At 37.7% G+C, this 25,559-nt stretch overlaps 1 protein-coding gene across 5 annotated transcripts in view; it reads right to left on the bottom strand.

Annotated features, from left to right (window-relative positions):
* Window positions 1-942: 942 nt before the first annotated feature.
* Window positions 943-25,559, bottom strand: part of PRKDC (protein kinase, DNA-activated, catalytic subunit) — a 250,709-nt gene continuing 226,092 nt past the window's right edge. For 2 of the 5 annotated variants that reach the window (XM_059166488.1, XM_059166489.1), the window contains 13 exons: window positions 22,720-22,931; window positions 21,045-21,132; window positions 20,808-20,951; window positions 14,579-14,783; window positions 12,709-12,776; window positions 11,794-12,014; window positions 11,388-11,480; window positions 9,197-9,286; window positions 8,698-8,769; window positions 8,421-8,622; window positions 7,420-7,608; window positions 6,228-6,367; window positions 943-4,175 (listed from right to left, as the gene is read on the bottom strand). In XM_059166488.1, the coding sequence (XP_059022471.1) occupies window positions 3,971-4,175; window positions 6,228-6,367; window positions 7,420-7,608; window positions 8,421-8,622; window positions 8,698-8,769; window positions 9,197-9,286; window positions 11,388-11,480; window positions 11,794-12,014; window positions 12,709-12,776; window positions 14,579-14,783; window positions 20,808-20,951; window positions 21,045-21,132; window positions 22,720-22,931 (1,929 nt within the window). In that variant the 3' untranslated portion in view covers window positions 943-3,970. Of the gene's footprint in view, window positions 4,176-6,227; window positions 6,368-7,419; window positions 7,609-8,420; window positions 8,623-8,697; window positions 8,770-9,196; window positions 9,287-11,387; window positions 11,481-11,793; window positions 12,015-12,708; window positions 12,777-14,578; window positions 14,784-19,794; window positions 19,875-20,807; window positions 20,952-21,044; window positions 21,133-22,719; window positions 22,932-25,559 lie in introns of those variants that run through there. The other 3 variants (XR_009351780.1, XM_059166490.1, XR_009351781.1) reach the window with 3 other exon arrangements.

The raw sequence follows: 25,559 nt of genomic DNA, 5'->3' as shown, positions 1-25,559 counted from the left end.
TTTATTTTTTTAAAGATATTATTTATTTATTTGACAGAGATCACAAGTAGGCAGAGAGGCAGGCAGAGAGAGAGAGGAGGAAGCAGGTTCCCTGCCGAGCAGAGAGCCTGATGTGGGGGGACTCAATCCCAGGATCCTGAGATCATGACAGAGGCAGAGGCTTAACCCACTGAGCCACCCAGGCGCCCTAAATGTTAAAGTCTTAAAAAAAAAAAAAAAAAAAGAGTTAGGGACGCCTGGGTGGCTCAGTTGGTTAAGCGGCTGCCTTCAGCTCAGGTCATGATCCCAGCGTCCTGGGATCGAGTCCCACATCGGGCTCCTTGCTTGGCAGGGAGCCTGCTTCTCCCTCTGCCTCTGCCTGCCACTTTGTCTGCCTGTGCTTGCTCTTGCTTCTCTCTCTGACAAATAAATAAAATAAAATCTTAAAAAAAAAAAAAAAGAGTTAACACCAATCCTTCTCAAGCTTTTCTAAAATTTAACAGAGAAATGAAAACTTTCTAACTCATTTGAAAAATTATCCTGATACCAAATCTAGAGGTTCCACAAGAAAACTAGAGACCAATATCCTTCATAAACTCTGATTCAAAAATTATCAGTGCTCATAGCAGCAATGGCCACAGTCACCAAACTGTGGAAAGAACCAAGATGCCCTTCAATGGACGAATGGATAAGGAAGATGTGGTCCATATATACTATGGAGTATTATGCCTCCATCAGAAAGGATGAATACCCAACTTTTGTATCAACATGGATGGGACTGGAAGAGATTATGCTGAATGAAATAAGTCAAGCAGAGAGAGTCAATTATCATATGTTTTTTCTTATTTGTGGAGCATAAGGAATAACATAGAGGACATGGGGAGATGGAGAGGGATTTGAGGCAAATTGGATGGGGAGATCAACTATGAGAGACTGTGGACTCTGAAAAACGATCTGAGGGTTTTGGAGGGGTGGAGTGTGGGAGGTTGGGTGAGCCTGGCAGTGGGTATTATGGAGGGCATGTATTGCATGGAGCACTGGGTGTGGTGCACAAACAATGAATTCTGGAACACTGAAATGAAATTTAAAAAATAAAAATTAAATTCTCAACAAAATACTGGCAAACAGAATCCAACAGCATAATAAAAGGATTATTCACCATGGCCAAGCAGGATTTATCCCAGCAATGCTGGATGGTTCAACATCTAAATATCAATCATTATAATTCACATTCATAAATGAAGAAAAACCAGAAGTTCATCTCATTTAATGCAAAATAAGCATTTTACAACACTTATAATGATAAAAATCTCATAAAAACAGAAGGGAACTTTATCAACATATAAAAGGACATTTGTGTAAATGTCCCACAGCTAACATGACACACAATGGTGAAAAATGAAAATATCTCCCAAAGATGAGGTATAAACAAAAGAAGGATGCTCACTTTTACCATCATTACTCAACATTGTACTGTATCTTCTAGCCAGAGCAATTAGACAAGAAAAAAGAAATAAAAGCACTCAAATTAGGGAGGTTAAACTATTATCAGATAACCTGATCCTACAAATAGAAAATCCCAAGAATCTTTCTGATACTATTCATATTTCTTTATAATCAGTACAGGTGTCTTCTTTTATTTCCTGTTTTCCAAACGAGTTTTCTTTATTCAGCCAAGAATCACAGGGTTGAAGTTTGGAGACAAGATAAGTCTTGGACATGTAGTCCTTCATGTGTAATGAGGTCATTTACCATCCTGAGCAGCTGTGCAAATGTCTCTGAAAACTGTATACAGTAAGTTTTTACTGTAGTCTCATAGGTTTGGATACAATTTCAAGCAGACAGCTTTGAAAATGGACTCCTATACACAGTCATCTTGTAACAATGAACTTGCTGACATAAAAAATAATCCTTAAAAAACAGGGTTTCCCATAACATATGGGAATACATCCCACATTATCAAGACACAAGCAAAAATAGTTAGCTGTTTAAAAGAAATACTATAATCAACATCAAGGTAGTTTTTTTTGGTTATGTGTTTAGCAAAGAATATTTACTAGATTATGTGTATACTGGATTTTCATATACACGATTGCTTATTTTTGAGATGTAATTTATTTGGTTTAATATAATACCATTTGTTGAGAATATAATGTTTTATTTTTAATCATAATGGATTCAACCTGTATTTATCAGAATGACTTTGTCAAGTAGTATAATGAAATATTTTATAAGGTAAACATTTTGTTCCTTAAACTGTGTAAGAGCTATACTCTACTTTAGGAAAAAATCTAAATGTTTCATATTCCTAAGATTATTATTTTTCAAAAGCATACAAGAGTCTCCAACTATAAATGTTTAAAGAAACAATAACAAAAAGCTGAGAGCCAGCCTGAAATCAGTTCAGGTGTGTGCAGGATTAGATGAGGGGTAGAGATTCTATGAAGGAAAGGAAGCCATTTTTGTATTTCATAATTTGATCTTGTTGTTTTAGAATGCATATTTTCTCTCCAAGTAAGAAATTCATTTCCAAAGGTTTTGTTTGTTTTTTCCTAGACTTGAAATGCTGTGTGCTATCCCTATCATCATACTTGCAATTCTTGAAGTTAGAAATTCTGAGTCTGGGATGCTATGCACTTTTATCTATTTTCCTATTGTGGATATGAGAGCAAAAATGAGTGCTAAGACCAAGCTCTTTTATCTCTCCTAAATACTTTCTCTTCTAGAGAACAAATTTTTTTTTTTTGAAGATTTTATTTATTTATTTGACAGAGAGAAATCACAAGTAGATGGAGAGGCAGGCAGAGAGAGAGAGAGGGAAGCGGGCTCCCTGCTGAGCAGAGAGCCCGATGCGGGACTCGATCCCAGGACCCTGAGATCATGACCTGAGCTGAAGGCAGCGGCTTAACCCACTGAGCCACCCAGGTGCCCTAGAGAACAAATTTATCTAAATCTATCTTCTAAAACAGAAGAGAATAAAGTAAAAGATAGCATAGACAAAAAAAAAAAAAAAAAAAAAGATAGCATAGACAAATATCTTAAAATCTCAAAAGCAATCATTTCTAAATATTATGAGCCATTCATTATTATTCCTGTACTAATACAAGGTAACATTTTATCACTTATGCTATTGGCTTTACTCTCATAAAATCTTAGTGATAAGGTCTTCTGGGTATTATTTCCAATATGTCAAGTTACTAATGAGAATACTGCATGGAATGTTCATACACCATTTTTTTTTTTTAAAGATTTTTATTTATTTATTTGACAGTCAGAGAGAGATCACAAGTAGGCAGAGAGGCAGGCAGAGAGAGAGAGGAGGAAGCAGGCTCCCCGCTGAGCAGAGAGCCCGATGTGGGACTCGATCCCAGGACCCTGAGATCATGATCTGAGCCAAAGGCAGTGGCTTAACCCACTGAGCCACCCAGGTGCCCCCATACACCATTTATTAAGTAGTTGGTTTATCTAAGTCATAGTACTTGTAATATGCCATATTCTTGGTTTAATTCTTGTCTGGGCCTAGATATATATTTTTTCCCCACTTTAAGCCCATTATAATCCTAACCAAATCTTTGTTTATAATCTAATCTTTCATTCATACCAATATTCACTTATTCATCATGATCTAGATTAAACTCCAGCTACAAGACCACAACACTAAAATAGATTTCTTCTGTTCAGTGCTTCAGGAAAATCAGCACATTAATTGCTGTAGATGAAAGTTTAGGAGATTTTTTTTTTTTTAAAGATTTTATTTATTCATTTGAGAGAGAGTGAGAGAGAGAGCATGAGCGGTGGAGAGAGGAAGAAGCAGAGGGGGAAGCAGGCTCCCTCTTGAGCTGGGAGCCCAATGTGGGGCTCGATCCTAGGACCTGGGATCACGACCTGAGCTAAAGGCAGATGCTTAACCATTTGAGCCACCCAGGTGTCCCAAGTTTAGGAGATTCTTCAAATACTCTCATGCTTTTTATCTGCTGACTCCCGCAGTTCTTCACATCCAGGGCTCCCATCCTTGCCAAGTTCTACCAAGGATGTTGGGGTCTGTGGCCTGGTCAATCAAGCACTTAACTTGAGCCTCTTCTGACAGCCCACTCTCTGGGTGTTGGGCACGAATGTTGTGATCTTTGCTTCCTCGTGCTACAGCCACATAATCTCCAAAGGCAAGTGCCTTCTCATGGCCCAGGAACAGCTCATCACTGTAAAAAAGATTAAACAAATACAAAAACATGAACCATTCATTATTTTTCCCTTGTTGCCTGCATTCCTAGCTATCCTATTCAAATATTCCCTCTCATCACTTATAGAACAGAAGAGTCAACATCAAGTCTGCGTCCAGCTCTCTACTCAGCAGGGAGCCTGCTTTCCCACCCCCCCCGTCCCCCCTCTTACTTGTGATCTCGCTCTGTCAAATAAATAAATAATTTAAAAAAGAGAGAGAGAGAATATAAGAATCAAATGTTCAACCGAATGTGCCACCCAGGGAGCCCAATATTCCATTTTTTAATTATAGCCATTCTAGTGGGTGTGAAGTGGTACCTCTCTTTGTATTTCTCTGATATTAATAATTTTAAGCATCTTTCCATATGCTACTTGGTCATTTATACACCTTCTTTAGAGAAATGTCTTTTCAAATCCTTTGGTCATTTTTAAATTGGGTTGTCTTTTTATTGAGTTTTAAGAGATTTAAAAAAAATGTATTCTCAATACAAGTCCCTTATCAGCTATGACTTTCAAATATTTTCTCCCATTTTGTGGAGCTACCTTTTTACTTTCTTAATGGTATCCTGTGAGGCACAGAACTTTTTTTTTTTAGATTTTATTTACTTATTTATTTTTATTTATTTATTTGATAGAGAGAAATCACAAGTAGATGGAGAGGCAGGCAGAGAGAGAGAGAGGGAAGCAGGCTTCCCGCTAAGCAGAGAGCCCGATGCGGGACTCAATCCCAGGACCCTGAGATCATGACCTGAGCCGAAGGCGGACGCTTAACAACTGAGCCACCCAGGCGCCCCAAACACAAAGCTTTTAAGTTTTGATGAATTTACCTATTTCTTCTTTTCTTGCTTGTGCTTTTTGGTGTTATACCTAAAAATGATAGATGCCAAATACAGGTCATGAAGATCTACTTCTGTGCTTCTTTGAGTATTTTATAGTTTTAGCTCTTACATTTAGGTCTTTGATTCATTCTGCATTAATTTTTATGTATGGTGTGAAATAAGGATCCACTTTCATTCCTTTGCCGGAACCATTTATTGAAAAAAAATTCATACCCTAACTGACCATAGATTGCCATTTACTATTGTAAAGTCCAACTTTTTCCCCCTCTTGTGAAACATTTCTATAAATTTGCTTTAGACCTCAACAAGAAACATTTCTGAAGCTAACTTAAAGGCTAACCCAGTGTGGGGTTAGCCCATGTTCTCCACACCTGTGTTCTATGCCCACCAAGAGCACATTTTGTCTTAAAAAGGACAGAAGCAAATTTAGAACCTAAATCTCCTCTAATATACAAAAATATTATTGTAATTGTCTAAAAAATGCTCCTGCTGGGGGTGCCTAAGTGGCTCAGTTGGTTAAGCTTCTGCCTTTGGCTCAGGGATTGAGTCCCACATCAGGCTCCCTGCTTAGTGGGGAGTTTGCTTTTCCCTCTTCCTTTGCCTCTTGCCTCCCACCCCTGCCCTGGCTCATGCTCACTCTCTCTCTCTCTCTTTCTCAAATAAATAAATAAATAAGTAAAATCGTAAAAAAAAAAAAAAAAGCTCCTGCTGTTTCTGACATTGGTACAGGTTATTCCAGGTACTGACCTGAAGATTGTGCCAAAAAGGCAGGGGCCAAATACACAGCATTCCGAGAGATGGACACTGCCCAGCCTTAGAGAAGCCATGCTTTTTTTCATTTGAAAAATGAGGCTAATAATGCTAACATCACAGGCTAAATGGAAAGTATTCAGGACTTTATACATTGGTAATTCTTCAGTAAATAGTAGCATGTTGGTGTCTTTTTTTTTTCTTCAAAAATAACCATCTTGGGACGCCTGGGTGGCTCAGTTGGTTAAGCAGCTGCCTTCGGCTCAGGTCATGATCCCAGCGTCCTGGGATCGAGTCCCACATCAGGCTCCTTGCTCGGCGGGGAGCCTGCTTCTCCCTCTGCCTCTGCCTGCCATTCTGTCTGCCTGTGCTCGATCTCTCCCCTCTCTCTCTCTGATAAATAAATAAAATCTTAAAAAAAAAAAAAAATAACCATCTTACCAGGTAATAACTGCTGGGTTGGCACCTGCTAACTTTCTCTTAGCATAATGTATTTTTTGCCGGGGATACCAATTTTTTTCAGTTACATTTATTTCTTGAATCCACGATCCTCCTTTTTTTAGCATTTTCTGTTCAAAGTTCTAAAAGAAAAGAACATGATGTTCTCTGCTTATTATAACAGTTTATATGAACACATCCAAACAGACTGAACAAGCAATGATTTTAAAATAAATATCTTGCGGCGCCTAGGTGGCTCAGTGGGTTAAGCCTCTGCCTTCAGCTCAGGTCATGATCCCAGGGTCCTGGGATTGAGCCCCACATCCGGCTCTCTGCTCAGCGGGGAGCCTGCTTCCTCCTCTCTCTGCCTGCCTCTATGCCTGCTTGTGATCTCTCTCTCTGTCCAATAAATAAATAAAATCTTTAAAAAAAATAAATATCTTTAACTGGAGAGAGCTTTATATATAGCTTTTTATACACATTCTAATAGTACTGCACATAACAGTGTCAATGACAGTGAGGGACGGCAGTTAGGTATCACACAGTGTCAAGGATGCCATCACTAACCTTCATTCTTTTGGGGATGTATTATGAAGAACCTCAACATTTAATAAAGCACTATGTGTCAAATCAAGGACCCTCACATGGAACAGATTTTAAGCTAAAAGTTTTCTCAGAAATCAGACCTATCACCGATAGGTGATTAACTATAGGTGATTAACTCTTTGTTAGAAATATATTCATTTGAAACAACAGTTTTCTCCAAATGAAGATTATGTTCCTTACATGTTTCTTTTTTTTTTTTTTTTTTTTTTTTTTTTTTTTAAAGATTTATTTATTTATTTGACAGAGAGAGATTACAAGTAGGCAGAGAGGCAGGCAGAGAGAGAGAGGAGGAAGCAGGCTCCCTGCTGAGCAGAGAGCCCGATGCGGGACTCGATCCCAGGACCCTGAGATCATGACCTGAGCCGAAGGCAGCGGCTTAACCCACTGAGCCACCCAGGCGCCCCTCCTTACATGTTTCTTACAGTTTTCAGGTCAACTGGCCCCAAATGTTAATTTTAAGAAATACTACATGAAAGAATTAAATATTTTAATAAATACAATTTGATGTATTTCCTTCATATAATAAGAGATGCCAGATCAATCCCTGGCAAATGTAATAAAAATGAAAAGTGCATATAAACAAGCCTACTTTCCAGTCGAAGGAAGGTTCCTTTACGAACACGTCCATGGTGTTAATAAGCAGGTCAGAGTGTGAGCGGAAGGCTCTCAGTGCATGCACCATGACACTGGACATAACACCTCCTTCTTTCATTGGTAACATCAGATTGATAAATTGGCGTGTCAGACGAAAAGGCATCAATTCAGGGACTGGCAGAAACTAGAGAGAAAAAAATATGTACAAGAAGGGGAACGTATGAACTAGAAATCACAAAAGAAAAGGCAGAAAACATCCTTCCAAAGTTAGTTAGTATTCACAGTTAGTGAAAATATCAACTCTTCTTTTCTTGGAATTAGCTACACAGATGTGAATCCACAGTGCCCAAGAGTAATCAACACAATCATCTTTGCAATGCACAAACCTATCTGTATAGGACCATACAGCCTGCAGACATTTGTAAGTACAACTGAAAACATTCACTATTTAATGTCAGACGAAAGATCTGTATTGTATCACATCTTGTGGAAGACATTTACATTAAGGGGCTTCATAAAACCTTCTTACAGTCTTCCCTTTTTATAGGAACACATGTTATTCTTGGCTTTGATTATATAATTCATCACCTAACCTTCTGTAACCTGTTTGAACAAGGTCAAAACAAAGTTGAGATTATCCCTTATTCTGCAAGAATGTCAAATTTTATGACCATGACAAACCAAGCTAATTGATATGTCATTTCTTCCTTAAAAACCATCCAGAAGGGGCGCCTGCGTGGCTCAGTGGGTTAAGCCGCTGCCTTTGGCTCAGGTCATGATCTCAGGGTCCTGGGATCGAGTCCCGCATCGGGCTCTCTGCTCAGCGGAGAACCTGCTTCCTTCTCTCTCTCTCTGCCTGCCTCTCAGTGTACTTGTAATTTCTCTCTGTCAAATAAATAAATAAAATCTTAAAAAAAAAAAAAAAAAAACCATCCAGAAGGTCCTATGACTATGGTTCTAAATCAGCCAAGAACAGCAAAGGCAAGATTAGCATACCTGAGTAGCTGATCCAAATGCATGTCCAAAGTCGATTCCGATCATTCCACCTGTCTCCATGCTTATCATGAAATTGTTCAGATGTCTGTCTCCAATGCCCAGAATCCAGTGGCTAATACACATAAGAGCATGAGAACTGGCAAAGTGGGAGCGAAGTGCCAGGAAGGCCTCAGGGCCTGTGCTCATCTTCAGAAAGGCCCGCCTGGGGGGTGGAGACAAGACCTCTGTAGTCTCTGTTACACCATCAACTGGTTTGTACAGTCAGAAGGATACTTACTTTAAGAGATCAGCTGGCACTTTACTTTCTCTCCTTCTAAAAGATGTGACTGTTTCAGAACGACTAGCTGCCCTATGATTTAATAGAAAATGTCTAATTAGAACAAATTTCTATGACTTAAGATTTAAAATTTAAAATTATTTATATTGAAGCTCAAGTATCAAATAACTAGATTTTGATGATCTGAGGCAAACTTTTTTTTTTTTAAAGATTTTATTTATTTATTTGAGAGAGAAAGAGAGCATGAGAGAGAGAGAGAGAGAACACGAGCAGGGCAGGAGGGGTAAAGGGAGAGGGAAAAGCAGACTTCCTGCTGAGAAGGGAGCCTAATGTGGGGCTTGATCCCAGGACCCTGAGATCATGACCTGAGCCGAAGGAAGATGCCTAACTGACTGAGCCACCCAGGCGCCCAAGGCAAAACTTCCTAAGAAACAAAAGTACATGCAACTTTGAGAAGAAATAACTAGTTAGTAAAATGGAAAATCAAAACAAAACTTACTTAAACATTGCCATGTAAGCACCAGCATTGTATTTCCCAGACATCTTTGCCAGCCAGTCTCTATATTCACATGGTGGTGCTTTGGGATCACTGACAATCAGGAAAAAGGGAATCAGCCGTAGGAAGATATTTAGCATTGTGGTGATTTCAATGGCAAAGATCAAGAATTCTTGAAAAATAATGAAGAACCAGGGAAAGAACTATGACTTTTAATCATATTCAATATTAACACTGAACCCATGCTACTCTGGATATAGAATCTCAACATATCATTATTCATTCTTAGTTACTCCTAAAGAAACCAAAGCTACTTTCTATGCAAAAATTCAGGCACAAAATGATCAGATACAATCAATTTCCACTTCATACAGAGAGGAGCAAGATGAACTAAACCTAAGTGTTTAGGATCAAGGCCTATGGTTCTAAAAATCAGGTAGTGGAAAAGAACCATAACAACTTACTTAGAATAAGCAAGAAGTGATAGATGATACTACCACTATAAACTAAAAGACCACAAATTATGTGTTGAAGATGGGTGAAGTCTATTTGGATTGCCACACTTTTTCTTCACCACTTCAATTATGCAGATACATACAAAATCCATACTAAATACAGTAAGATATTTTCTTAAATGACAATGGCTTTGAATTGAATTTAGAAAGCTTTTAGTAATACTTCACAAGCAAAAGCCATACTGGGCTGCTGGAAATGTGTTTATAGTTTGTAGTTTGGCTACTTTGGGGTTTGTCAAAAGCCTTAACAAGTTTTCCTAAAAAGAAATCTAAAGATAGAACTATTTTATGTGTTAGTAGTTCAATCACTTAGAGTGAATCTTTTCTGAATTGCCACTAAGTTAATTCCACAATACAGCTTTCCATTTCAGTCTAAATTCTCTTCAAGTTTCATTTGGGATGAAAATATTTAGGTTGGAAAACTGCAACACACAAATTAAGAAAAAAGTAGCAATGATTTTACTAATGGGGCTGGAAGTGCCTTGCTTTAAAAACGTAGTGGGAAGTAATTTATAAACTTCTGTATTTGAAAAGCTCTTTAAACTCCATTGATACCTATGTTTAACTTATGTATTTTAAACTATCTCATCTTAGAAATGGAGGCATGGGAACAAGGGAAAGGCAAGTCATTTTTTCAAGATTCCTTCTGTAAGTCAGAACCACTATAAGTTAGCACTGGCGTGAGATCTGGACTTCCTGACTCCTGAAAGTACTGTCCGTCAGTTTCCCTATCTTCCAGGGAATGCAGAAACAACTGTACGCAAAGGACTCATATTAAAAATTCATAAACTCAGCCTTATTTAGCAGGAGCATGAGTTTGATAAGAAAATGCTTTATTTTACAGAAATCATTTTTGACTGGTGAGAATTTTGCTCCCATGTAAGTACTTTCAGGACAGAAGAGAGTACAATGAAGAGAAATAGGCCTTGAAGCTATTTCCATTTCCTCTTCCTTCATCTAATAGTTACACATCAAGATTTGTCAACTCCTCTTCAAAATGTCTTTCAATGTTGTCCTTATTTTTCTTCACAGAAACAAAAAACAAAAAACCCCTTTCTGATTAAAAATATATGTTCATTTTTGAAAACTTGGAAAATATAACAGGATGAAGAAAAATAAAAAGCACCAATATCATGATCTAGAATTAATCACTAATAATCCTAGCTATCCCATTTCTATATGCTGGGCAGCCTAGGACAAGTTACATAACCTCTCTGGGCCTTAACTTCCTCATCTGTACAGAGGTGTTAAAATAACTTGTAGGTTTTGTAAGAAAGAAATGACTTCATACAGATTAAGAGCTGAGAATGCTGCCTAGCATGCAGAAAATGTTTAATCAAATGTTAGCTGCTAATCTTACTATTTGTTTCCTTCAGGGTTTTTTTTTGTGTTGTTGCAAAGCTAATACTTTTTTTTTTCATTGTGGTAAAATTTATGCAGCTACTGTTTGGAACCCTCTACTTCATTTAGTTTATAAATCCAGCCAGAAGTGGAGAAAACAACTAGCCAGGGTGTGGCTCATAGCCCCAAATTAGGAGGGGACCAGAAATGTCACTAGAAACACGAGGTAGAGGAAACTTAATATAAACTTAATTACTCAGGGAGAGTAGGACTGGGGAATAACCAGGTTGCAGGATGTGTCTGCACAGAGATGAAGGAGTATTTAGGCTCCACATCACCTTATATAAGCTGCTTTCTCCTCTCGTGACATGTTACTCAAAAGAAAGTCCTTCAAGGTGAAAGTATTTTCAATCCATTCAATTAGTCCTAATCTGAAAAAGAGAAGAAATAGCTTATGAAAACAAACCCAAACTGTTTTTCCTCACTAGAAAAAAGTTCTGTAGAATCAAAGCAGAACAGATTTCTTCATGTCAGTTCATTTACCTTCTCCACATTAAATCTGAAAATCATAGATTTGTAAGTGTTTATTAGTTCTGTTTAGCCCAGTCTTTGTGAAAGCTTAAATACCAAATTGTCAAGTGACCTCCAATCCCACCTCTGTAACCTTAAACAAGGATTTGGCTCAGTGTTAGAATTTCCATTCATATAAGTCTGTTCTAGAATGACTGTGTACATTGGTCCTACCTGGAGGTCATGGGTATGACATGGTAGGTCTTCAACTGCATGTTTCTCTGGCTACAGGCAGCATCCTGAGAAAGGAGGACATTCATGACTTCAAAGAGTTGTTCAATCCGCTGGTCCTGCCGCAGGTCTTCACCCCCCTTGACAAGGAAAGGGTATTCTTTCTCATCGTGGCCTCGGATGATGATGCGCTTTGGCTTTCTGATAGAGGCCATGACTTTTACCTTTAAAAATTAAAATATTTTAGATGCAGTGTAAGAATCTGACCAAACAGCTGATCATATCATTATCAAGAGAGGAGAGTAAGGCTGGTTGGCACACATTCCTCAAAGAGATACCTCTCTTTGAGGACCGAGTGAAGTGACAGAAAAATAATAGCGAACCTAGTGCCAGCAAAGTATTTGTTACCTATTTATGCCTACTGCTGTGCCTCTAGAAACTGCATGTCCCTTATTATAAATGATTGCTTATAAATGTGGATATCCTTAGTAATGAGCAACATACAAACTTCCTAAAATCACTTAATTTAATTCTACATATGTTTTAAGATAGATACACACACAAAGTTTACTCTGAGTTTGTACACTGAAACACTGAAGCATTATATTAAGAGATTCAGTATGTAATAGGATCGGAATACGCTGTGCATTTGAGATCACGATGGGTAACTGTCTTTTCTTTAGTAAAGACAAATATGTCCATCTTATATCTGAAGAACTCACACTCACAATCTTTACAGAAATCAGGTGTGACTGATGAGAAATTTTGCTCCTATGTAAATACTTTCAGGACAGAATATAGTACAATGAAGAGAAACAGGCCTTCAAGCTATTTATGATTATTTCCTCTTCCTTCATCCTACAGTTACTCACCAATACTTGTTAAACACTGGCAACAGTCACAAACACTGGCACCTACCCGCTCATCAAACCCAGAGATTCGTGCATGGTATTCTGGCATTGGCTTTCCTTTGCCATCATATTGACCTAAGACAAACCACAGAAGCCTTACTTAGATATAGCTTGTTACAGAACCCTGTATTTTTAACACATACCTATTGATCTAATAATAATTTAAAAAAAAAGTTATATGATAAAATTTTTTACTTAAAGTTTTCATTTTTAAAAAACTTGACTTTTAAAAAAAGATTTATTTATTTATTTTAAAGAGAGAGAGAAGGAGTACATGTGTTGGGGGTGTGGGATGGTGGGGAAGGGCAGAGAGAATCTCAAGCAGAATCCCTGCTAAGTCGTCACCTGACGGTGGTTCGATCTCACACCCTTGAGATCATGACCTGAGCCAAAAGCAAGAGTTAGATGCTTAACCAACTGAGCCACCCAAGTATCCCTCCAAATTTGAGTTTTGGTTTTTTTTTTTTTTTAAAGATTTTATTTATTTATTTGACAGACAGAGATCACAAGTAGGCAGAGAGGCAGGCAGAGAGAGAGAGAGAAAGAGAGAGGGAAGCAGGCTCCCTGCGGAGCAGAGAGCCCGACGCGGGGCTCGATCCCAGGACCCTGAGATCACGACCTGAGCCGAAGGCAGCAGCCCAACCCACTGAGCCACCCAGGCGCCCCAAGTTTTGTTTTTTTTTAAATAATACTATTATTTCTCAATTTGACTAATGGAAGTTAGCTTCCGATTCTAATGGAGTAGACAAATTACAAACAGGAAAAATAATGCATTAAGCTAGAACACTTTATTTTAAGGAGAATCAAGCTACATATGAAGAGGCTTACATTTTCAGCTTTTCTTTATGCAATGCATAGATTCTTGACAGGTTCTAGAGCTGTTAATAATAAGAAAGTCTCCAATTTGTTTTTATATCCACTAGATGAGAATATGAATAACCATAAAAAAACATTTCTTTGGCAAATTCCAGGGTGAAGAACATGGAATGTGTAAAGATTGTCTTTGAAAAAATCACATCAGACCAACTTGCTGTGTATCTCTATCCTCAGTGTCACCATTATTTGTCCTGAAGGTATAAGTCATTTATCATTATCTTGTCATTTTGTTTTTTTAAATATTTTTTTATTTTTTAATAAACATATAATGTATTATTAGCCCCAGGGGTACAGGTCTGTGAATCACCAGGTTTACACACTTCACAGTACTCACCAAAGCACATACCCTACCCGATGTCCATAACCCCACCACCTTCACCCTACCCCCCCACCCAGCCCTCCTCAATTTGTTTTGTGATATTAAAAGTCTCTTATGGTTTGTCTCCCTCCTGATCCCATCTTATTTCATGTATTCTTTTCCTACCCCCCCAACCCCCCCATGTTGCATCACCACTTCCTCATATCAGGGAGATCATATGATAGTTGTCTTTCTCCGATTGACTTATTTCGCTAAGCATAATACCCTTTAGTTCCATCCATGTCGTTGCAAGTATCTTGTCATTTTAAACGGGACCAACCTATACATCCAAGGAAGTGATCTGCACTTACACCTGTATTACATTTCTTGAAGAAAAGTTATTTAGGAGCAAAGCATGAGTATATTCAGAGGAAATTACAGTTACATTATTATTAAATGGAAATCTGAATACTTGTATAATCAGGAAAATAAGAAAACTACAGTCTAACATTTTGTTCAGTGTACTAATTCACAGTAATTATAGATTCTCCTAATGACAAAAAGGTATGGTGAAATTTCAAATTCTTTAAAAAAAAAAAGGTAACTGTCAAGAACCTAATATTCCTAGTTTTAGAAATCAAGAATCCTTGCTACGCCACTATTCTCCTTAAAGTCCAATTTGTCACCCCAAGGGTAAACTCACCAGGAATCTCCAGCTCACTTCTCAAAAATTCTATTTTGAAGTCACTCATCCAGGGTGAGCATTCTTTCAGATTCCCAGGTGGCTTTGAGTCTCTGCCCATTTTATAAAACAGTGAGTCAGTAATGTCAGTAAAGTCGCGGAGTTTCATTCCAGGTAACTTAGAACCTCCTTTCCCAAAGTGTTTATCAAATTCTTTCCCAAAATCCTGAAATCAATAATAATTTACATTAAACATTAGTGTTTAGTTTTATAATTCTGGAAGGCTCTAGATTTATACTTTTGCCTTCCTTGAATGTTTTTTGTGTTCCTCTAAAAAGACATAAAGAATACAGTTAGTAATGACCTATCAAAAATTCTAATCATAAGTTCTAATAAGGGCTTAAAAACCCTTTAACCTCTTGATGTCCATTGTCTAGTTACTGATCTACATTATTATGACAGCAGGAGTAATTAGGAATGAGGCACTAAGTAAAGGGAGTAATTCAATAAAAATGAAAAGCCTGTGATTCTTCATCAGAGCTAAAGAGCAAAATATAAAAATGCTACATTCCTTAATAAAGGTCTTTTGGGCGCCTGGGTGGCTCAGTGGGTTAAAGCCGCTGCCTTCGGCTCAGGTCATGGTCTCAGGGTCCTGGGATCGAGTCCCACATCGGGCTCTCTGCTCAGCAGGGAGCCTGCTCCCCCCTTACCCCGCTCTCTCTCTGCCTGCTTCTCCATCTACTTGTGATCTCTCTCTGTCAAACAAATAAATAAAATCTTAAAAAAAAAATAAAGGTCTTTCAAGCCATTATTTTGGATCACAAGCCAGTGTAAACATTATTTAGATAATTTACATTTCTTTTATTATAATTTTTTTTTTCAATTTAAATTTTGGTTAGTAAACATACAGAGCAATATTAGTTTCAGGAGTAGAATTCAGTGATTCCTCACATACATACAACACCCAGTGCTCATCACAAGTGCCCTCCTTAATATCCATCTCCCATCTAGCCCATCCCCCACCCACCACCCTCCATCAACCCTCAGTTTGTTCTCTATCTTTAAGAGTCTCCTTGTGGCTTCTCTCTCTTCTTTTTCTTTTCCCCCTACCCATATGTTCATCTGTTTTCTTTTTTAAATTTCACACATGAGTGAGATCAAATGGTATTTGTCTTTCTCTGACTGACTTAACTCACTTAGTATAATACACTCTAGCTCCATCCATGTCACTGAAAATGGCAAGATTTCATTTTTTTAAAAAAAGATTTTATTTATTTATTTGACAGAGATCACAAGTAGGCAGAAAAGCAGGCAAAGAGAGGAGAGAGGAGGAAGCAGACTCCCTGCTCAGCAGAGAGCCCAATGCAGGGCTCAATCCCAGGACCCCGGGATCATGACCTGAGCAAAAGGCAGAGGCTTTAACCCACTGAGCCACCCAGGCGCCCCATGATTTCATTTTTTGATGGCTGAGTAATATTCCATTGAATGAAAAAAAAAATATATATATATATATATACTATATCTTCTTTATCCATTCATCAGTTGATGCACATTTGGGTTCTCTCCATAGTTTGGCTATATCGATAATGCTGCTATAAACATTGGGGTACACGTACCCCTTCAAATCTGCATTTTCATAGATAATTTATATTTCTAAAAGTAATTATTAGACATCCTTTATCTTTGAACATAACAAATATCTGTACTAGTCTCTACTCAAGTATTTATTTAAATTATAATCCTGGTATCAAAACAAAAAAAAAAAACCAAAAAACAAAACTTAAAGAGAATCACTAATAGTGACTTAATAATAGTCCCCAAAGATTTACCCAATTATCTTTCATTTTACAATTTTTTTTTTTTTTACCAAATTTAAAACACAAATCTGGTTAAATGAAATATATCTCCTACTTTACGATAATCCATTATAGGACAATTGACATATATAAAACAAATTTATTCTTTTTTTTTTTTTAAGATTTTATTTATTTATTTGTCAGAGAGAGAGCGAGAGCGAGCACAGGCAGACAGAGTGGAAGGCAGAGTCAGAGGGAGAAGCAGGCTCCCTGCGGAGCAAGGATCCCGATGCGGGACTCTATCCCAGGACGCTGGGATCATTACCTGAGCCGAAGGCAGCTGCTTAACCAACTGAGCCACCCAGGAGTCCCTAAAACAAATTTATTCTTTAATCTGTAGATGGACTGAAAGTATAGAAGCAATCTCCAGTTCTTAAAATACATGAAAAGATTAGCTATTTCCCAAACATAATCAGCACCAACAACATATGTGAATGGCATAATGCCCTCTCTGAAGTGAAATCTGAGGCAATTCTGTTTGGGTAGATTATTATTTTAATTAATTAATTAAATGCAAATTATGCATTGATTTGGTATGAAGCAGAGAGTTCTAGATTTATTTTCCAAGGTACTCGAATTAACCTCAAAACAAGCATTGTGGGCACCTGGGTTGCTCAATGGGTTAAGAGACTACCTTTGGCTCAGGTCATGATCCCAGGATCCTGGGATTGAGCCCTGCATCGGGCTCTCTGCTCAGCAGAGAGCCTGCTTCTCCCTCTCTCTCTGCCTACTTTTGTTCTCTCTCTATCAAATAAATAAATAAAAATTTTAAAAAACAAAAACAAACAAGTATTGTGCCTGGCAGGGATGATAGGGCCACTCTGATACCCTCCCTCCGTTAGAGTTGGATGCAGCTGTGCTCTGCAGCAGCTGGGAAGAACAGTGGTCTATCCTAAGAGATTTCTAGGGTAGAGCATTATGGTACCCAGCATGCAGGAAAAGAAATGGCCATGAATTCGAAGGGATAACATGCAGTTTTCACTGAGGACCGCACAGTAATATTCGACATGGACTGATGAACAGGGCCACTGCAGATATTCTCACACCAGCTGAGGAGAGAGAGAGCAAACTAGGATGACATACCCTGCCCTCTGTCTGGGGCTGGGGTCAGAGCACCTTGAGAGGAGGGCAAATAGAGGAAGGCTGCACAAGAACAGTACTGCTGAAATGAAGCTTTTTCACAGGCGATGGACTGGTTTCACTATGCTAGGGGACTTGCTATCAGTTGCCATTCTGCTGTTCTCTCCATTTGATACAGGGCAAGTCTCTTGTTTTTCAGAACTAGTTTCTTTGTTTAGAACAAGGTATGGCAAAATATGGCCTGCAAGTCAAAGCCCACTGCCTGTTTTTAATAAATAAAATTTTACTGGAATCCTGCCAACCATGCCTGTTCATTTACATACTGTCTAGGGCTGCTTTTGCACTAGGATGACAGATTTGAGTACTCATAACATGAGACTGGTATGGCCTGAAAACTGAAAATCTGGACCTTTACAGAAAACACATGTAGACCACTGGTTTAAGAAAAAACAAACACAAAGATGTTTTCAAATCTAGTGTTCTACAATTTTATAAAATTTATGAATGCTAGTACACTGATTTTAAGGATATTTACAGTATGTATATTTCCTTCTGAGGCTCTTGTATATTCAATAGTGTGAGATAGATTTGATATGATGTATAGCCCAATATTATGTCATAACATGAAGTACAGAGAGTTATGGTTTTATCTTTACTTTTAGGATATATCACTGATCACATTTAGGCAACAGATAGTCCTGCATGTTCCCACATTCATACTACATTAAAACTACCCTAAGTAGGAATGTACCTAAAGTACCCACCAAAATCTAACTCTCCTTATCAAAACTATACCAATTATTCATCTAATTCAAGATGCTAGTTTCACATCAGGCAGCATTCTAGGAGATGGAGAGAAAACATGAGCAAGACAAAATCCCTGTCCACAAGTCTAATTAATTCATAAATGAAAGGAAGAGCTAAAGAGAAATATCATTTTACATTCCTAAGGGTCTCCCCAGAAGAACCTATACACACATAGTCACAGCAGCAGCATTCATAACAGCTAAGACATGGAAACACTCCAAATGTCCATCCACTAACAAAAGGATAAACAAAATGTGGCATGTTCTTATAGTAGAATAATATACAGCAATTAAAAGGAATGTCCAGAAGAGGCAAATCTACAGAAACAGAAAGTACTTTAGTGGTTGCTTAGCATGACAGGAGGTGGGGGATTGAGAGTAACTGCTAACAGGTATGTGCTTTTAGGGGTGATAAAAATGTTCTAGGTGCCCAGGTAGCTCAATTGGTTAAGCAGATGATTTCAGCTCAGGTCACGATCTCAGGGTTCTGGGATCAAGCCCTACATCAGGCTCCCTGCTCAGCAGGGATTCTACTTCTCTCTCTGCCCTCAGCCCCGCATCCCCAGCTCATGCTTGCTCTCACTCTCTCTCAAATAAATAAATAAAATCTCAAAAATGGGGCATCTGGGTGCCTCAGTTGGTTAAACATCTCCCTTTGGCTCAGGTCATGATCCTGGGGTCCTAGGATCAAGCCCTGCACTGGGCTCTCTGCTCAGTAGGGAGCCTGCTTCTCCTCCCTCTGCCTGCCCCTGCCCATCGCTTGTGCTCACTCTCTGTCTAGTGCTCTCACTCTCTCTCTCTCCCTTTCAAATAAATAAATAAATAAAATCTTAACAAAAAACCTTTTAAAAAAGGATAATGTTCTAAAACTTATGTGTAATACTTACATAACTGTAAATATAATAAAAACTATAGCATTGTATACTTCAAATAGATAGATTATAGGGTATATGAATTATTAATAAAATAGTTATTTACAAAAAAACCCAGAAGAGACAAAGATCCTCCTTTGTACTGGAGACTGTGAAACTTGAGAACTCTGGCAATATGAATACCAGGATTTCTCTTTATGCTCTTATATTTCTTGAAGTTTACTAAACAAAGTTAATTTAATAAAAATTAGAAAAATCAGGGATTAATGCTAATAGAGTTGTATATAAGGTATGTTACACAACAGAGAAAGAGTACCTAGTTCTTATTGGGGAAGGAGGTTCAGGGAAGGCTCTGCAGTAGAAACAATGCATAAGCCAAGTCTCTAAGGGTGAGTTCTCCAGATGGAAAGAGAGAAGGTAAACCCACTTAAAGGGAGCAACAAGCACAATGCACGGTGCTGTGAAATCTGGACATCTCAAGGTTCATTTTTATCTCCACTGGCTCCAAGGGGTTTCCTGATTCCCTCCAAACTGAGGCATGTTCTCTTCCTTTCAACTCTAGAACAACTTTAGAAACAGATTTCATGTATCATATTTGTTCTCAAGCCACAATTTTTACATACTGCATTTGTCAGACATCCCTCTGAATACAGGAACTGGGTCCGTCTTCTCTTTGTATGTCCTGTAGCATCTAGGAGTATGCCTTGGACAGAGGGAAGGGCTCAAAACGGTCATCAACTTGTACACAATACAAGTATTTTCTTTTTCTTTGTCTTTTTTTTTTTTTTTTAAGATTTTATTTATTTATTTGACAGAGATCACAAGTAGGCAGAGGCAGGCAGAGAGAGAGAGGGGGAGGCAGGCTCCCTGCTGAGCAGAGAGCCCGATGTGGGGCTGGATCTCAGGACTCTGGGATCATGACCTGAGCCGAAGGCAGAGGCTTTAACCACTGAGCCACCCAGCGCCTCTACAAGTGCATTCTTTCTTTCTTTCTTTTTTTTTTTTTTAAAGATTTTATTTATTTATTTGACAGACAGGGATCACAAGTAGGCAGAGAGGCAGGCAGAGAGAGAGAAGGAAGCAGGCTCTCCGCGGAGCAGACAGCCCGATGCGGGGCTCGATCCCAGGACCCTGGGATCATGACCTGAGCCGAAGGCAGAGGCTTTAACCCACTGAGCCACCCAGGTGCCCCTACAAGTGCTTTCTTAATCCAACATTCAAATAATTAGGAGAATGAAAAACATTAAACTACAGCATAAAGGAGGGCACTTGGTGTTGTATGTAAGCAAACCACTGAATTCTACTCCAGAAACCAATACTGCACTATATGTTAACTAATAAAATTTAAATTAAAAAGTTAACAAATATATTGAACCACATGTAACCTTCAAATCTAAAAATCTGAGCATGAAGAACAGAATGCAATAAAAGCCCCATGGTTTTATCTATTGCCCCACCTGCCACTATCTGACCTAAATATGTGCATCACTATCTCACCAAAAGCATTAGATCTGAAGATAAGTTTACAACTTTAATAGACATTTTAAAACCAGGATTATTAACAAACCATCAAATATAAATATTGATCTTCACAATGATTACATTATTATAAAGTCAGGCTGCCACCAATCCATACCTGAATAAACCGCTTTCTGAAAGCCCCAAGGCCTGGAGCCCTTGGGTTTCCCAAGGCTGCATACATTCTTTCATACATCTTTTCAATGTTTTTTTTATTAACAGGGGTTTTTGCCAGTTCGACTTTCATATCATCAATCCAATCCTGGGAAGAAAAAAAAAAAAAGAACAACCAAGTTGACTGCAAGGAGGTTTTATCCAAAATCTATGTTTTATGAACTAGAAGCTATTACATTACCTTAAAGAGCATTTCAGGATTAGAGAGCTGTTCTAGGGCACTAATAAAATCTTGAATCACTCCTCCTTGATCCAACTTAATTTTAATCCTATAAAACAATTACCAAGGCCCACAGTTTATTTACATATAATTATTTATATTCATATATAAAATTATATTATTACCAACTAATAGTCTAGGGAAAGAACAATTTTAAAATTTTGTTCAATATTAGATGAAGTACAAAGCATACAGTCTATCAAGAGTTGAGCTTCTCAGATAAAGGGAAAGCAAATCTCTTTGCAAATGTTGTTGACATTTTAATGTACACAATTTGATACATACGGTTTCTGAAATTATGTTATGAAAGAAAAGGCCACTTTCTCAGCATGCTTTCAATCCTTTCTCTTTTTTTGTTTTAAGATTTATTTATTTGGGAGAAAGAACACATGCATAAAGTGGAAGAGGGGCAGAGGGAAAGAGAGAATCTCCAGCAGATTCCCAACTGAGCAAGGAGCCTGACTCTGGGGTCTCGATCCCACAACCCTCAGATCATGACCTGAGCTGAGATCAAGAGTTGGACGCTCAACCAACTGAGCCACTCAGATGCCCTTCTTTTTTCTTAAAAAAATAAAAAAATAAAAAAAAAAATAAAAAATTAATCATGTTGCAGTTGACTATGTTGAGAGACCCAGGGGTGGGCCGGGCACCATCGGTGGCAGATGGACTCACAGCAGCCAACCCATCCAAAAACCATGACAAAAGTGGTGTCTTATTCTTACCTTCCCAGAAACACTCTAGTAAGATAAATGAGCTCATGACAAACAAAGAAACAGAGAATGCCCGAAACACCATGTATTTACCAAGTATTCTTGCAAAACTAGTTTGTCATTGCTAGTTATATCTGCACTTACAAATCAAATCAGGCAGCCTACTTAGTAAGAGGGGCTTCCCAGGTATTTTGAATTAAAGAACAATTTCAGGAACTGATTTCAAAAAGCATCTTATCTGTCTGCCTCAATCAAGTGATTACTGTCAACTCTTACTATTATAAGGACAGAATTTTCATGAATAACATTCTAAGATGAAAAGTATTTTATAAAAGGAAAGAAATTCAGGGGCACATGTCTGGCTCAGTCAGTAGAGCATGCAACTCTTGATCTCTAGGTTACAAGCTGGAGCCCCACACTGGGCATAAAGTTAACTTTAAAAAGGAAAAAAAAAAAAAAAAGAAGGGGGGCACCGGGTGGCTCAGTGGGTTAAGCATCTGCCTTCAGCTTAAGCAGTGACTGGACTGAGTCCCATATTAGGCTCCCAGCTCAGCGGGGAGTCTGCTTCTCCCTCTGACCCTCCCCCGACTCATACTTTCTCTCTCTCACTCTCTCTCTCAAATAAATAAAATCTTAAAAAAAAAAAAAAAAAGGAAAAAGTTCTGTGATAAATAACATACCTGGGGTAGATATATTCAACAAAGAGATGTCTAAGATTTTTTATTTTTTAATGACAGCTCTAATTAATTTGAAGACAAACACAAGCTTCTATGTGTTTTATTTATCTTTTTCTTAATTAACTCTATGCCCAACATGGGGCTTGACCTCAGGACCCCAAGACCAGGAGTCATGTGCTCCACTGACTGAGCCCCCATGTGTTTGCTTTTATCATACACTTTAAAACCTATAGTATTTGACCAACCCACCTTGCCACAAACTCCTTATTCTTATGGCCAGTAGAAGTATCTTTGAAGGAATAGCTTTCACTACTTATTATAAAGGGGTAGGCAATTGCCTGTGGATAGTTATTAGCAATCTCTTCCACAGTATGCTGGACAGCAACAGCTTCCTCTTTGTCCAGTAAGGCCACCATATGGCTGATCCAGCCAATGAACTGCCAGCAAGGAATGGAAGAAATCTAAAACACAGAGAACTGTAACTTAATAATGAATACAACTTTTAGCACTGTTTTATTGTGAAAGTATTGTGTGCCCAATATAAAATATATCTATAATCAGAAGCATACAGAAGTAAGTCTAAAATAAAACATCTTCTCTCCCTCAGCCTTCTTAGTTCTTATTCCACTGAAGCACCATTCCATTCTTCTAGATGTTTTGTATGTATGTACACAAATATCCGTTCTTTGCAAGAATGGAATCAGACTAGATATACTGTTGCTGGTTTTTCTTAGGTGAATGGATAGATGTACCTCATTCTTTTTAACAGCTGGATAGCATTCCGTTTTATTTAATTACTGCTGTATAATGAATTTTTAGGGTATTTTCCAAGTTTTGCTATTATAGATAATGCTACAATGAACATTTCTACATGTTTATCTCTTTGTATTTGTGCTATGTGTGCCCACAGGATAAATTTCTAGAAGTATAATTACTGTGTGAACACTAACAACTGTTAAAAAAAAAAAATTGCCAGATTTCCCTCTGAAAGGATTTTTCAAATTTTCATTCTTACAAGCATAATGGAAACTCATATAATTCAATACAAAAAAAATCTGATTAAAAATAGGCATAAGACCTGAGTAAACATTTTTCCAAAGAAACATACAGATGGCCGACAGACACATGAAAAGATGCTCGTTATCACTCATCATCAGGGAAATGCAAATCAAAACCCCATGAAATATCACGCCTACCAGAATAGCTGGTATCCAAAAACAAAAAACAAGTGTTGGTGAGGTTGTGGAGAAAAGGGAACCCTTGTGTACTTTTGGTGGTAATGTAAATTGATGCAGCCACTGTAGAAAACAGTATGGAGATTGCTCAGAAAGTTAAAAATAGAAACACCATACAATTCAGTCATTCTACTTCTAGGTATTTACTCAAAGAAAACAAAAACATAAACTCAAAAAGATATTTGCACCCTCATGTTTATTGCAGCATTATTTACAATAGCTAATATATAAAAGCACCCCAAGTGTCCATGAATAGATGAATGGATGATGAAAATGTGGTTTATGTAGAGAATGAAATCTTGCCATGTGTGAATACATGGATGGACCCAGTAGGTATTATGCTAAGTGAAATAAGTCAGACAAAGAAAGACAAATATACTTATGTGGCATAAAAAACCAATGAACAAACAAGAAACAGAAACAGACTCATTAATACAGACAATAAACTAGTGGTTTCCAGAGGAGACGGATGAGCCAGGATAAGCAAAATAGTTGATGGGGATTAAGAAGTACAAACTTCCAGTTATAAAATAATTAAGTCACGGGGATATAAAGTATACCATAGGTAATACAGCCACCAATACTGTAATAATACTGTATAATGACAGATGGTTACTACACTTGTCATGATGAGCCCTAAGTAATGGACAGAATTGCTCAATCATTATACTGCATGCCTGAAACTTATGGTATTGTTATGTCAACTATATATTCAATTTAAAAAAAGTATATTCACAGTTGACTACTTTACAAAATCTAACACAAAAGACAATTTTAAAAATTTATTGTCAATCTGAGAGGTGAAAAAGATCTAATTTTAATTTTCATGTTTCTTTATTAGTGAGGGTAAATGGTCTAGCTTTATTCTCCTTAGATATTAAACCATGCATGCATTTCCTCTGACCACTTTCTACTGGTCTATTTTTTTTTTTTTTAGAGGGAGACACCAGCTCTTTGTCTCTAATACATGTTGCAAATATTTTTTCTGGCAGTTTTTTTTTTTTAAGCTTCATATATATTGTTGTTTTTTGTTTTTTTCCCCTGCAAGGAAGTGCTGATTCTTTTCCTTTATAGTTTCTGGATTTTGTCTTTTTACAGAAAATAGAGTTAGAGCTTTTTAATGTGTTAATTTTAAGATAAAATCTGATCCACTTGGAATGTTGGTATGAGGAGTGAACATGGCAAGCTTCCTACTTTCATCTATTAAATGAGTAAAGAGCAAAAAATGTGGGGATAAAAAGCATCGGTCCACATAGCTCAAAGGGAGTGATCAATAAAGGTTAGTTCCCCATCTCAAATGACTCCCTGGTGCCATAACAACATTGAATGTACATTCCATTTATTTCCTCACAAATTCGAAATGCTATCTTCATCATATATAAATATTATTTTGGGAAAACTAAAATTATAATTTAATGATTTCTTCACTAATCTTTAAGAAAAACATACACACATGTATCTACTACATTTCTGAAGTTACTTTAATCTCTTTTTTAGGACCTACTGAGAAAATCCCATCCTTCTAAATCCACAAGAGGGTCGGAGTGTGTAGTAAAGCCCTGCCAGGCACTCAGTCTCCACAGCTCAGAAACCAGCACTGTTTAAAAATTTATTACATAAAGCCAACAGAGTGCTATGTTACCCTTTTGAACTGTTGTGTAACAACTCAAAGCCTGGCCCTATTGTGCAGTTAAACATCTACAGAAGTCATTAAGGAATCTTTCAGATGGCTCAAATGACAGAAAGATAGTAGGATGATGCAGCTTCGTTTTGGGAGAGGCCTGTGCAGGACCCACAAGTGGTGAGCAGAACACTGTGGGGTTGTGCCTGCACCCCCTAGCTGCTCACTGCACA

The sequence above is a fragment of the Mustela lutreola genome, chromosome 3 (genome assembly GCF_030435805.1).
Source record: "Mustela lutreola isolate mMusLut2 chromosome 3, mMusLut2.pri, whole genome shotgun sequence".
NCBI lineage: Eukaryota > Metazoa > Chordata > Mammalia > Carnivora > Mustelidae > Mustela > Mustela lutreola.
Note: the sequence above shows the minus strand (reverse complement) of the source record. Positions and strands in the feature narration are given on the sequence as shown.